Here is a 13,589-nt window from a genome sequence, read left to right on the forward strand (position 1 = left end):
GGTCACTGTCCCCAAAGTCCACCCCTGTCATATTCCAGGCCCATTGCAGGCATGCAGATTTGCAGGGAGACACAAGGGGAGTGCAGTGTGAAGCATCACTGTTTCCACTGAGTGATTTATTGCGAAAAGTGGTATGACAAGTGATAAAATGTTTCGCTGTCACAATTATTGCAGCTTGATGATGTTTTCTGTCTTTTGCTTCATATTTGAACGGACACTGTCTACTAATGGTTTAGTTTTGGTAATGTAATGTTTTATCATTTCCACCATTAGGAGTGTAGTTTCTTAGGGGCCCTTTTACTAAGCCATAACGTGCGCCAAAATGGAGTTACCGCCTGGCTACCGTGTGGCTCTTGCAGTAATTTCATTTTTGGTGCATGGCCAATACACATGACCGAAAAATAATTTTTATTTTCGGGCGCGTGCCAAGTGGCAGTTGGCGATGCGTAGGTCATTACCACCTGGTTACCGCGTGAGACTTTACCACTAGGTCAATGGCTGGTGGTAAGGTCACAGACCCAAAATGGATGTGCGGCAATTTTGATTTTGCCGCACGTCTATTTTCGGCAAAAATGTTAAAAGGGCATTTTTTACAGGTGCACTCAAAAATGATTCTGCGTGCGCCCAAAACATGCGTCTACACTACTGCAGGCCATTTTTCAGCGCCCTTAGTTGCTTAGTTGTAGGGAGAGGATGTTGGGTGCCTGGAATGCTCATCCATGGGAAGTGGTCGAGTCAAAAACAGTGAAGGAATTCAAAAAGGTGTGGGATAAACACAGTTTTCCCTGTTTATTTATATTATAGCCCACTTACAACTGAGCAGGTAACAAAAAACATACATAATCAACATAATACAATAAATTTCAAACAAAATGTCAAGCAGAAAACCATCTGTCTTCAAATGACCTGCCCATCAAGTGTATGCCAGTATAAATATGAGTTTTGAACCTCCTTCATGAAGATGGAATAAAAGTATAGAGTACATGTACTCGGGGTAGCTGTACCAGGTGTTAGTTACAACCTGAAGACAAAAGGGTGAGGGAGGGTAGCCTCCATGGAGTTGCAGATACAAGCCTGGCTTCCTTTCTTGACAGACTGGATGGGCCATGCTATGCTGCTCTTTATCTGCCATCATTTACTATGTTACTTACAGAATACTGCATCCCTACTGCATTTACACAACTGCGGTTACAGCAGCTCTCTGGCTGGTGTAATTGCGGACATGTGCCAGATGCAAGGTAATACTAGTATTTTCTAACAAAATCTGGGTGCCCAGATACTGTTATGGAATAGGATTTCACTGCACATCCTTAGGGGCAGCTAAATGGAGGGGCCAGTTGTAGAATCGCCCCCTTATTCAGTAATTGACAAACAGTGAATTAAGCAAAACTTTTTCTAATCAGTAATTGCATTCTTAACTTTTGAACTAACTTTCTGTAACAATGAATACATTCTTCCTAATGGTATAAAGATCAAACTGCCAATTTTCTCAGCAGAAAGAGTCTTGTATTGGTTTCAGTTCTACTTATCTGATAGAACTTATACAGTAAATTGTCAAAATACATCATCAAACTCTTACTTTCTGGAGGAGGAAGTGACGTCAGCGGACCGAATGGCTGCCTAAACGAAGGGCTCCAGTACACCCGCGAAAGAAAAGCACTTTGTCTCTTTCCCAGCGAGGCTGATATATAGCTTATTAAAGGAAAAAGCGGTGGCCCAATCGGGGGACGATATATTAGAGATGCAGGCGAACGGAGGAGCGGTGAATCTTACCCAGTTCGCATTTGAAGCCAATGCGGGGCAGAAAAAAAAGATGGCGGATCGAATTGCACAGACCTCGTGCACACAAGACACGGCGATGGAATTATTCTCCTCCCAAGAGCAAACGGACAGACTGGGAGAAATCCTGCCTGAGCTACGAGACTGGCTGCAAGAAATAAGATCCGACCTAAAAGTGGTTCGTGAGGAACTTACGACCCTGGGAGCCAGTTTGAGAGGAGAAATTAAGGAATTGGGACAAAGAGTGGAAGAAGTCGAAACGCGTATGGAAGATCAAACGGAGGCTTTGACAGCAGTACATCTACAGATCTCCGATCTCAGACTGGGCCAACAGCAAATTAACGATAAGATGGAGGATTTGGAAAATCGAGGTAGGCGATGCAATTTACGTTTTCGGGGCCTGCCGGAGACTCCCGCCTACCAAGATGCAGAGTTAATGATACAAAAAATGGTCAGCGCCCTATTATCGACAGATGGAACTGAGATAAATCCGGAGGACATTAAACTGGAAAGGGCACATAGGGCAATGGGCCCGTCAAGACAAAATATATCCAAAGATATAATCGGGTGCTTCAGTGAATAAGATGAAAGAGAAAATATTACAAGCAGCCCGCAAAACTGCAGATTTCAAATGAGATGCTCATCGTATAGAGATATATCAAGATCTGGCGGCTGCAACTCTGAAACGGAGAGCTGATTTGAAACCGGTTACAGCTAAACTACGAGAGTTGGGCCTGCGCTATAGATGGAGACATCCCTTTGCGCTAATATTTTATAAGGAAGGAAAATTACAACAGATTCGATCGTTGGCGGAGGCACAGCTCATTTTTCCAGAGGGGCTAGCTGAGATGACCACGAACACAAGAGAGGGCAGAGGATTTCAGGGAGGAAAAGCCACCCAGCCAAAATGGCAGCGAGCTGGTCGTAACAGGCTACAGAGACAACAATCAGCAAACCGTTTGACCTGAAAGCCTCAGGTCTGAATCAAACTGGGCCAGATGATGGAAATTAAAGCCAACTAAGTTTGCTGAAGTGACAGATAAAATGACCGATGGGTATAAGAGGCTGAGTAATATAGAGTAATGTGAGAAGTGATTTATAGTGCTAAGTCTCAACCTAGTATGTATATAGATATAAGTCAGGGTTGAAGATTGAAAACAAGGACAATAGGGTGTGGAGAAGTCACTTCCTTCCCGGGTAGCACCTACCTAATTAAAAGGAGAGAGGTGCTTAAAATGTTTGAAAGGGATTGGGGGGGAGGGGGGGAGGAAAATATGCAGGGGAAAAAGATGGGAATGGTAACCAGATATAATACAATCGAAATAAGAGGGCTATTGAGAAGGCAGAGAGAATGGAGGCTATGTGAACAATATAAACATAATCAATATGGCTCTTAATTGTGTAACGCTGAATGTGAGAGGACTTAATTCTCCACAAAACGCAATCAGATGTTCAGAGAAATGGTGCGTCTGAAAGCGGATGTTATACTTCTCCAGGAGACGCACTTGAAGCGGGGACATGAAAAATTGGTCAAACATAGGAAATACCCTGCAATATATTATGCATCTAATATTGCAGAGACCAAAAATAAAGGTGTCCTAATAGCGTTTTCCAGTGCGTTCCCATGGAATGTGCAAGAAATAACAAGGGATCCGGGAGGGAGATATTTGATTATTGTGGCTACACTGTTTAATGTGCAATATACTTTGATAAATGTCTATGCTCCCAATGAAAATCAAAGAGAATTTATAATGGAATTAGAGGAGATGATTCAGAAAAAAGCCAAGGGCCTTCTATTGATTGGAGGCGACTTCAATATTACTCTAAATCCAAAGGTAGATAATTCAGGGAAGACTGCAGGTTATGCCCAAAGAGATAGGGTAGCGGTGGATGAATGGATGGCCCGAGAGGATCTTATAGACATCTGGAGAGAGATCCATGGGAACGAAAAGGACTATACATACTTCTCGCCCAAATATAAAACATACTCACGAATAGATTACTGGTTAGGCGAGAAAGCCTTCAGAGGTAAAATAAGTAAAGTGGAGATTGAGCCCTGCTTGTGGACAGACCATTGCTCGGTTAGAGTGGAGCTCAGTTTGTTGAAACAACAGAGAGGCCATAAGAATTGGCGTATGAATGAAGCCATCTTACTAGATCCCCAACATGCACAAGCAATAGGAAAATATATTGAGGAATATATTATGTTAAATGACAATGGAGAAGCTCGTTCTGTGAATGTATGGGAAGGTATGAAAGCAGTAGTACGGGGCCATATCATTGCCTTGCAGTCCCATATAGATAAGGAGAAGAAGAAAACAGAGGCCACCCTACGTCAGCAGTTAGATAAGTTGGAAAAAAAGCATAAAGCAGATCCTACGGACAGCAAGCGGGAAGGGGAGATACAACAAATACGTAGGAAACTAAATGAACAACAGCTAGCTGATATAGCAATCCAGTTACAGGCAGCTCAACAAGAGCACTTTGAATTTGGGAATAAGGCAAGCAGACTATTAGCTCGTAAACTACAAAAACGAGCGCAGCGTAATTCCATAGCTGCTATAAAATCTGCAAGAGGGGAGATACAATCCTCCTCAGAGGATATACAAAAAGCCTTTTGGGAATACTATGGCCAACTATATGGAAAAGAACAAACAGCAAGTAGGGAAGAGCAGGAAGAATATATAAAGGATCTAGATATGCAGGAAATCTCAGTGCAGGATCGAGAGGGCATTTCAGCGTCAATATCAATAAAAGAAGTGGAGGAAGCGATAGATGGGATGCCTGCACATAAGGCACCAGGCCCAGATGGCTTCCCAATAAGATTTTACAAGATGTTTAGGAAGTGGCTGGCCCCCCTGCTATTAAAAGCGATTAGATCCTTTGACGAGGAATGCTCATTGCCATACTCTTGGAGAGTGGCGGAGGTAGTGTTGATCTTGAAGCCAGGGAAGGATCCGCAACAATGTGAATCATATAGGCCTATATCCTTACTAAACAATGACTATAAAATTTTCACCAAAATTTTGGCCAATAGAATGAGGGGGCTGATGCCTCGCCTAATTCACTGCGACCAAGTAGGGTTCATTGAGGGACGCCAAGGCAGTGACAATATACGAACCCTAATACATGTGATCCAACAAATTGAGAAAGAAGGGAGACCGGCGCTTTTGCTGTCGATAGATGCAGAGAAGGCCTTTGACCGTGTGGATTGGGCCTTCCTGCAGTCCCTGTTATTGAAGATGAATATGGGAGAGAGATTTGATAACTGGATAAGCCTTATATATGATAAACCCTTAGCTCTACTAAAAATTAATGATGGGCTATCCAATCCGGTGCAACTCTACAGAGGCACGAGACAGGGATGCGCCCTCTCCCCTTTATTGTTCGCTTTAACAATAGAGCCTTTGGCCAGAATTATCAGAGAGCACACAGGCATTAGAGGAGTGGTTAGGGGTACACGTGAACATAAGATAATGCTTGTCGCGGATGATATTCTATTGACTATCACTGACCCGGTCCGCTCATTGCAGAAATTGATGCCAGTAATTGCGCAATATGGGAGAATGTCAGGATTTAAGATCAATATGGCAAAATCTGAGATATTAAATCTATCAGTAGGCCAGAGAGAAATTCAAGAGATACAGCAAAGATACCCATTTATATGGGCACAAAATTCTATCAAGTATTTGGGTATCCAGATAACAGGGAAAATTGACCAGCTTTATCAAACAAACTATCCCTCTAAGGTTAAAGAACTATTTTTGGAACTAGATAGATGGGAAGCTATGACAATATCATGGTCGGGTAGAATCAATGCAATAAAAATGATCATACTGCCCAAGCTACTGTATATGTTTACGGCCCTCCCGATACCTATACCACACACCTTCTTTCAGCGATTAAATAGGAAAATATTTGCATATATTTGGAAAAGGAAACCTCCGCGGGTACGTAGGAGGGCAATGCACCATCCATCAATGTTAGGGGGGATGGGAGTCCCTGATTTCTACCTATATTATCAGGCAGCCCAGTTGAAAATCGTGGCCGAATGGCAGCCCGGTAACAATAAAAAATGGCTCCACTGGGAAAGAGCATGGATGGGCACGAAGTTTTTAGGTAATATATTGTGGGGACCAAAGCTACAGATACTGGCAGCAAGTCGCAGTCTGCCAGTGGGAATGGCCCACCTACTTACTACATGGCTTCAAATCAGAAATAAAGTGTTTCCTGAACGACAATACTTTCTGCAAACGGCTATAAGTGAAGCTCCTGGCTTCCCTCTGGGGAAGGAAGAAAAAGCTTACCAGCTGTGGGCCAGAAAAGGCCTATACAAGCTGGGGCAATTATGGGAGGAGAATACGGTAAAAGATTTTGAGATAGTAAAAGAAGAATATGATCTGTCTGACAGGGATCTTGTATATTATCACTGTGTAAGGAACTACATTCAGAGGAAAGCTAGAGATGAATTAGAACTAACTGAGACGGGTTTAGAACGGGCGTTAAGAGAGGGGGGAGGGAAGGGATGTATAACTAGACTTTACAAAGCTCTTTTACTCTTGTCCTCCCCGTTAACATTCTACACAGACAGATGGGAGAAAGCTATGAAAAAAAACTTCTCCATAAAATGGTGGGCGGACAGTTTTAGATTCTTATTGCACACGTCAATTACTCAACAGGTGATTGAAAGTGGATATAAGATATTATTCTGGTGGTACTATACACCAGTACGCCTACATAAGATATACCCGAAGATGTCTAAGAACTGCTGGCGTAATTGTGGAGGCCAGGGAACTTTCCTACACATCTGGTGGGAGTGCCCCAAGATCTGTACATTCTGGGAGCAGATAATTAAAGTAGTTAATGACTTGGGCACAGGGGGATATACACGACAAATAGAATATTGCCTGCTACATGCCCGCCCAAAAAAAAACGAAGGTACAGGAACATAAACTAGCAATTATAATATTTGCTGCGGCCAAGATGCAACTGGCGAGAGCTTGGAGATCACTGGAGGCCCCCCTCCTGCGGAGAGTGGGGTATAAAGTAGAATATATATATCAAATGACAAAACTGACTGCAATGAAAAAGGGCTCACTGGGGATGTTCCAAAAAGTATGGAGCCCATACGAAGAGAAAAGAGAGAGAATCTGGTTACCAAGCTGAGGGGAATTTCAGGGGAGGGAGGGAAGGGAGATGGGAATTAGGGAATAGATGTGATAAGGGTTATCTATAGTATTTGAATGTTAAAATAAGTGTTACAATGAGGTTGTTTGTTAACCCTGAGGAGACTATGTGCAATGATGTTTCCAGTGGAATGTAAAAATAACAAAATTTTCAATAAAATATGTTATAAAAAAAAAAAAACTCTTACTTTCTTACATGTTGCATACCACAAGGGTTGATCTTAGTCACTATTTTATTAAACCTCCTGTTTCACCCCATTAGCCACATTCATATAACCTTTTCAGATTTTAACTACTATGACCGTCAAGACTTTGAGGTCACTGTTCAAAATGATTTATTTTTTCTGCCTGGTTAAATTGCCTTGGTGGGGCTATCCACTGCTATTCAGTGGTAATTAACAGAACACTAACTGGCTATTTGGGAACCGAGCTGTACAGGGTTAGTACAGGGGCAGAGTTGAGCAGTTATATAGGTGCTGGCAATATTCAATGACTATGCCTGCATAGGTAATATAAAGGGGGGGGTCCGCTTCCTCCTCTTGGGTGGAGCCGGCAAGCCTGAGGGGCTCCCAGGGTTCCTGGACAGAATACTGCTGATACTGGGACTCAGGGCCGAAGTATTTTATTGTCCAGGCAATTTCATACCAAAAATCATAATTCTTCATAACAAAAGGTACAGCCTTTTTAATATAGTCTTCAAAAGAAAAAGGTACAGTCCTCATAAGATAATCTTCAAAAGAAAAAAACAGTCCCAGTCCCAAAATCCCTCAGCCAAACGCTCAGCTCCTCAAGACCTCAGGTCTTCAAGACCTCAGGGAATTAGCTTTCCCTTCCCCCTCCTTCAGAAGGGTTTAGTAAGAGTTCAGCACACTTCCAATATAGCACAACAGTTCAGAGCAAATCTTCATAGTCTTTGCACATCATACCAATACCACAAATCGCCTGCCTTTTCACAGCACAGAGGGAACCCTGTAAGGAGCAGGGTTGGCAGTTTCTCCCACCTCTCAGCACCACGCCCAGTGTGGCCTCCTCCACTGCCTTCAAGTGCTGGGCAGGGCAACCTTTGAATTCTCCCACTCCATGGTAGCTGGCTCCTCTCCCTTAGGCAGCTCTAGTGGCAGGCTACTTCCTTCCTCCACATACTCCATGGAATCTCTCTCTCCCTGCGTCTCTCCTCGCTCCTGGGGACTGAGAGCCTCCAGGAAATCTGCCCTTCTCACAGCTGGGGGGAATTATATACTGATGGCGAAGCCAGGGAAACGGAGCTTCATCCTTCCCTCTCCCTCTAGTGGGGAAGGGAATAACAGGCTCACCCTGCCTCGAGCCGTTGCTCCCCCTGCTGGGGCTGAGAATCCATTCCATCTTTTTAGGACTACTCTCCTCACTCATTCTTGCAAGGACTTCTGGGACCCATAGTTCTGGGCTCAACTGCTTCACTGGGGAATCTCTGGGGCTTGCCTTGTCACAGTAAGCAGGAATATAGTACCGTATAAAAGGCAGTCCTAACAATGCTCGGTTAGTTATGGGGGTGCTGGCACTGAATATCGGCCTCCACCTACATAATTTCCAGGTACCGGCCTGAAGTGTTTAGATCCTCTCCCCCCCCCCCCCCCCCCCTCAATAAAAGCAACAGACATTCTCCTAGTCTCCCCTCCCACTCCACCCCATAGCAGCAACCGACAGCTTCCTTCTGATCCCCTTCCACTCCACCCCCATTGGAACAAGACAACCCCTTCTGATCCCCCTCCCTCCAATCCCCCCCTTAGCAGCAACAGACAGCTTTCTTCTGATGCCCTCCCTCCCACCCCTGTAACAGCAACAGACAGCCCCTTCTGATCCTCCCCTCCTACCCCTGTAACAGCAACAGTCGGCCCCCTTCTTATATCCCCTCCTACCCTCCAAAACAGCCACTGAAGTATGTCGCTAGAGGTCATGGTAGTATTTTGAAGTGGACTTACTCCTGTCTTCTACCATTAGACCACTAGGGATCGAGAAGGGGTGGGAGGATACATAGGGGCTGTCTGTTGTTATTAAAGGGGTGGGGGGGACTAAAAGGGGGCTCTCTGTTGCTGCTTTTGGGTGGGTAGATGGGAGGGGGGATTGGAAGGGAGCTGTCTTGCTGCTACTGGGGGTGGGAAGGAGGGGGGATCAGAAGGGAGCTGTCTGTTGCTGGGGGGGGGGGGGGTATGGGGATCAGAATTGGAGGGTGGGGAGTCCGGACCTGGCCGGATACCCTTCTGCAGATCCCAGCTGATATTCAGGACACTAGGTAGCTGAATCAATTCTTACAAGGCTCGCTCAAGCCAATCCAATCTTTCAAGTGGCCAGCTATGTAAGTAACTTAGAGAAGAATAAGGAACTCCAGTGTCCAATAAAGCTTGAAAATCACAGTGATGTTGCCTGGGATGGCAGCACAAAGAGTGCGAGAGAGATAAATAACAAAAGTGAAAACAAAACAAAAATGGCAAAAGCAAGTGGTCCTTCCTGCCTCCTTCCCTCCTGGCCATCGTTTCTCACTCTTCCTGCTGATCCCAGCCTCTTCCAGTAAGATCAGTAGGAGATGGGACTGAGGCAGAATGGCTCAACATGGCATCAGCAGGATGGATGGAGGCAAGAAGGAATAGAAGAAGGGGAAGCAGAGTTACACTGCCCCAGTGGAAGCAAGAAAAGGGTGGAGACATAAGCCCCTGATGGGTGCAGCTGGAGGGGGAAAGGGAGAGAGACCACCAGCATCCATATTGGGCAAGAGAAAGGTTGAGTAACTTCCACTGGCAATAGCAGGAAGAAGGGAGACAGGAAGTCCATAGTGGTACCACCAGATTGAAGAGAGATAAGTACATAAGTAATGCCACACTGGGAAAAGACCAAGGGTCCATCGAGCCCAGCATCCTATCCACAACAGCGGCCAATCCAGGCCAAGGGCACCTGGCAAGCTTCCCAAACGTACAAACATTCTATACATGTTATTCCTGGAATTGTGGATACTATAACAAAGGGCATAAGTGGCAAGTCCTTAACTGGGAACCAGCTGTTAGGTGCCGCAATGGCATGCGCTGTGCCAATTTTATACTGAAATTTTAGTACCAAGATGCTATTGTAGAAAAATGGTATAAGCCACCCTTTGGGCACCTAACATTTACATGCCATCTGTTAAGCCAGTCATTGACATGACATAATTGATGGCGTGTAAGTTCAGCACACCTTTCATGTAACTTACAGTATTCTATTAGATACACGTATAACATGGCACCCTTTCCGTGACCCACCCATGCTCTGTTGTACCCCACCTTACACTTGCATGCGATGCCACCTAAACACCTAAGACACTTGTGCACATAACTGTCAATTTTCTCAGCAATAACACATGTAAGTGATGTGTAAGTATAGGTGCCCATTGTATAGAACATCCCTTATATTTTGCAGCAGGTATCATTATCCTAGTGTTGTAGGAATATTGTTTGTGTTGAATGTCATTTTCAGAGCTACAGAGGGTCCTTAACTCCTTAAACCAGGGCACCTACGTTTTCAGAGCTTATAAAAATTCCCATCATCTCCATTTTAGCCAGGTTTTTCTTAGGTGTTATTTTTCCATTTTTCTTGCAGGCAGCGAAAGTTACAATGTTGACCCCACACTAGAGATCCTGAAAATAGAAGAGGTTTATGTCGGTGACCAGCTGGAGGGAGAAGAGGAGGATACTGATGAGAGCGGTGAGTCAAGAATTCCTTTGCTAGAAGAACCTTGCTATATACTGTGGAGTATTTCTAAATTTCCACATAGACGGTGAATATTATTAGTAATTTTCAGTTACGTTTTTATTTCTTGGTAATTAGAATTCAGTTTCCTTAAAGTACCAGGTATGAGGTTCAGGGTCAGGTCCTAAATGAATCTCAGTCCTCCAGCAGGGCATTCAGAGCTTTTCGTTATTGAATGTACTTGGAGCGAAGGAAATCACTTCAGAGACTAGAGGTGAGAATAAGATATCCAGAACCTGCGGATGAGATCAGGAAGGTCTATTTCTGTCATGTGCCATTTCCTATCTGCACCTGTCTAAAAGGAACATCATTTCATCTTCTTTTGGAGCTGCCAAGCAAAGGTCTATAAAGAATTAGGATATTTGCCTATATATATATATATATATATATATATATATATATATATATATATATCTTGCTCAATAGCTGTGTAATTTATGTACATATTCTCATTTTAATCCAACAGATGATGGCTATGGGAACAAGAGTGAAAGAATGAGAATGTGGGATGGGCAGCAGAAGGAAGAATGGAAACACAAAGACTACTCCAGAGGCAGCCCGGATCCTTTAGTTGATTGTGTGGGAGATACTAGTAAGAGAACACCTGCTGGTATGAAAGAAGCCCAAAAAGGAGAGAGACCCAGTGCTTTCATTGAACAACAGAATAATTTCATCCACTTCTCAAATCTTGGGCCAAATCAGAGGCTTAATGTAAAGAGACTGTTTCAGGGCACTGCATGCCAGGAAGGGGTCATAGGACAAGAAAACATTCACAGACAAGACAAACCATTCCAGTGTACTGAAAGTGAAAAAAGTTCTATATATAGATCCCAGCTTGCAATTCATCAGAAAGATTATAAAGAACGAAAACCTCTACATTATAAAAGTTTGAGTCAGATATTTAAACTGAAAAAACTTGAATTAATCAAGACTAGAAAGAAACGAGTGCATGAAATGAACCTCAAAGCACCAAGGCTATATAAATGTTCTGTTTGTGATAAAAGCTTCAGTCAAAAAAATAACCTCAGAATTCATGAAAGAATCCACTCTGGAGAGAAACCATTTAAATGTCCTGCATGTGATAAATATTTCCGCTCAAAATCTGATGTAAGGAAGCATGATATAATTCATACTGGAGAGAAACCTTTTAAATGTTGTGAATGTGGCAAACGTTTCAATCAAAAAAATAATCTCAGAATTCATGAAAGAATCCACACTGGAGAGAAACCCTTTAAATGTTCTGTATGTGATAAATGTTTTCGTTCAAAATATGATCAGAGAAAACATGAAATAATCCATGCTGGAGAGAAACCATATAAATGTTTTGAATGTGATAAATGCTTCAGTCAAAAATATAAACTCACAATCCATGAAAGAAGTCACACTGGAGAGAAACCATATAAATGTTCCCAATGTGATAAATGTTTCCATTCAAATTATGATCAAAAAAAGCATGAAGTAATTCACGCTGAAGCAAAACCATATAAATGTCTTAGATGTGATAAAAGCTTCACTCGAAAATATGGTCTAACATATCATGAAAGAAGCCACAAAGGAGAGAAACCAGTCAAGTGTCCAGAATGTGATAAATACTTCTACTCAAAATCTGATCTAAGAAAGCATGAAATAGTCCATGCTGAAGAGAAACCATATACATGTACTGAATGTGATAAAAGCTTCACTAGAAAATATGGCCTAATCTATCATGCAAGATCCCACAGTGGGGAGAAACCATTTAAGTGTTTGAAATGTGATAAAACTTTCACTTCAAAATGTGGTCTAACGTACCATGAAAGAATCCACACTGGAGAGAAACCATTTAAATGCTCTAAATGTGATAAAAGCTTCAGTCAAAAATATAAACTCAGAAAACATGAAAGGCTCCACGCTGGAGAGGGGATCAAAGTGGAATGAAGGAAGACCTTAAACTCATAAGCTCCAACAATATACTAAAAGTAACAGATGATGTATAAAAATTGTAGAGATAGAAAAAACAGAAAAGAGAGTTATAAAAATAAATGATCTAGAGATAGGTATTTTGACGTACAGAAGGGACTTAGTGAGAATCCACTGTAAGTACAGAAATGGAACCAGCAGAAGGTAACATCATACCTGCTGTTTGAAGATGACTTGAAGCTCTACAGTCCCAGCAACCAACATTTATAGCAGAACAACTTCATTTAGTAAAAAGCATTTCAGATGATATCAGGATGATTTTTGGCCTGGATAAATGTACTTAAGGGAACCTTTTTAGGAGTAAAAAAATTGAGTAAAACTGAAAACATTTCTCTGACTGATGACTGTGCTATCAACGAACTTGAAAAAATAGGGGTATTTAGATTTCTAGTACTAAAAGAAGGAGCAACAACTCATGATAAATATGAAGAGAAAAAAACTAGCAAATAGTATTACAGGAGTTTAAAACTGATTCTGGAAAGTACTCTGACATCAAAGAATAAGATACAAGCCATCAATCAGCTTGCAATTCCTGTACTCTTTTTATATAGCTTTGGAATTGTGAACTGGCCTCTTAAGTACCTTGAAGTTTGGATGTACAAATAAGAAAACTCCACTGATATGGTAGTCGCTTATATATAAGCATCAGTGTACGCTGAAACTAAACATTCGTAGGGCTGAAGGAGGGATGGACTCATAGAATGAGGTTATATATATATATATATATACACACACACACACACAAAGTGTTGAGGTATGAGAGCAAATACTCAGAATCTAGTTCCATCATTAAATGAAGGAATGAGTGAGAATCCACCTATATGTACAGGATTGGAAGCAACAGAATATACAAACCATGAAAAAAACCCTCTGCTTTTTAAAGAATTAGATCAGCAAACATGGACAAACAAGTAG

General features: G+C 42.4%; 1 protein-coding gene across 1 annotated transcript in view; it reads left to right on the plus strand.

Moving 5' to 3' along the window:
- Positions 1-13,589, plus strand: part of LOC115464198 (zinc finger protein 160-like) — a 156,756-nt gene that overhangs the window by 40,330 nt on the left and 102,837 nt on the right. Inside the window, exons 6-7 of the mRNA XM_030194589.1 lie at positions 10,569-10,673; positions 11,185-12,623. Of these exons, the coding sequence (XP_030050449.1) occupies positions 10,569-10,673; positions 11,185-12,623 (1,544 nt within the window). The remainder of the gene's footprint in view (positions 1-10,568; positions 10,674-11,184; positions 12,624-13,589) is intronic.

Source organism: Microcaecilia unicolor, chromosome 3 (assembly GCF_901765095.1).
Source record: "Microcaecilia unicolor chromosome 3, aMicUni1.1, whole genome shotgun sequence".
In the NCBI taxonomy this organism is placed as follows: domain Eukaryota; kingdom Metazoa; phylum Chordata; class Amphibia; order Gymnophiona; family Siphonopidae; genus Microcaecilia; species Microcaecilia unicolor.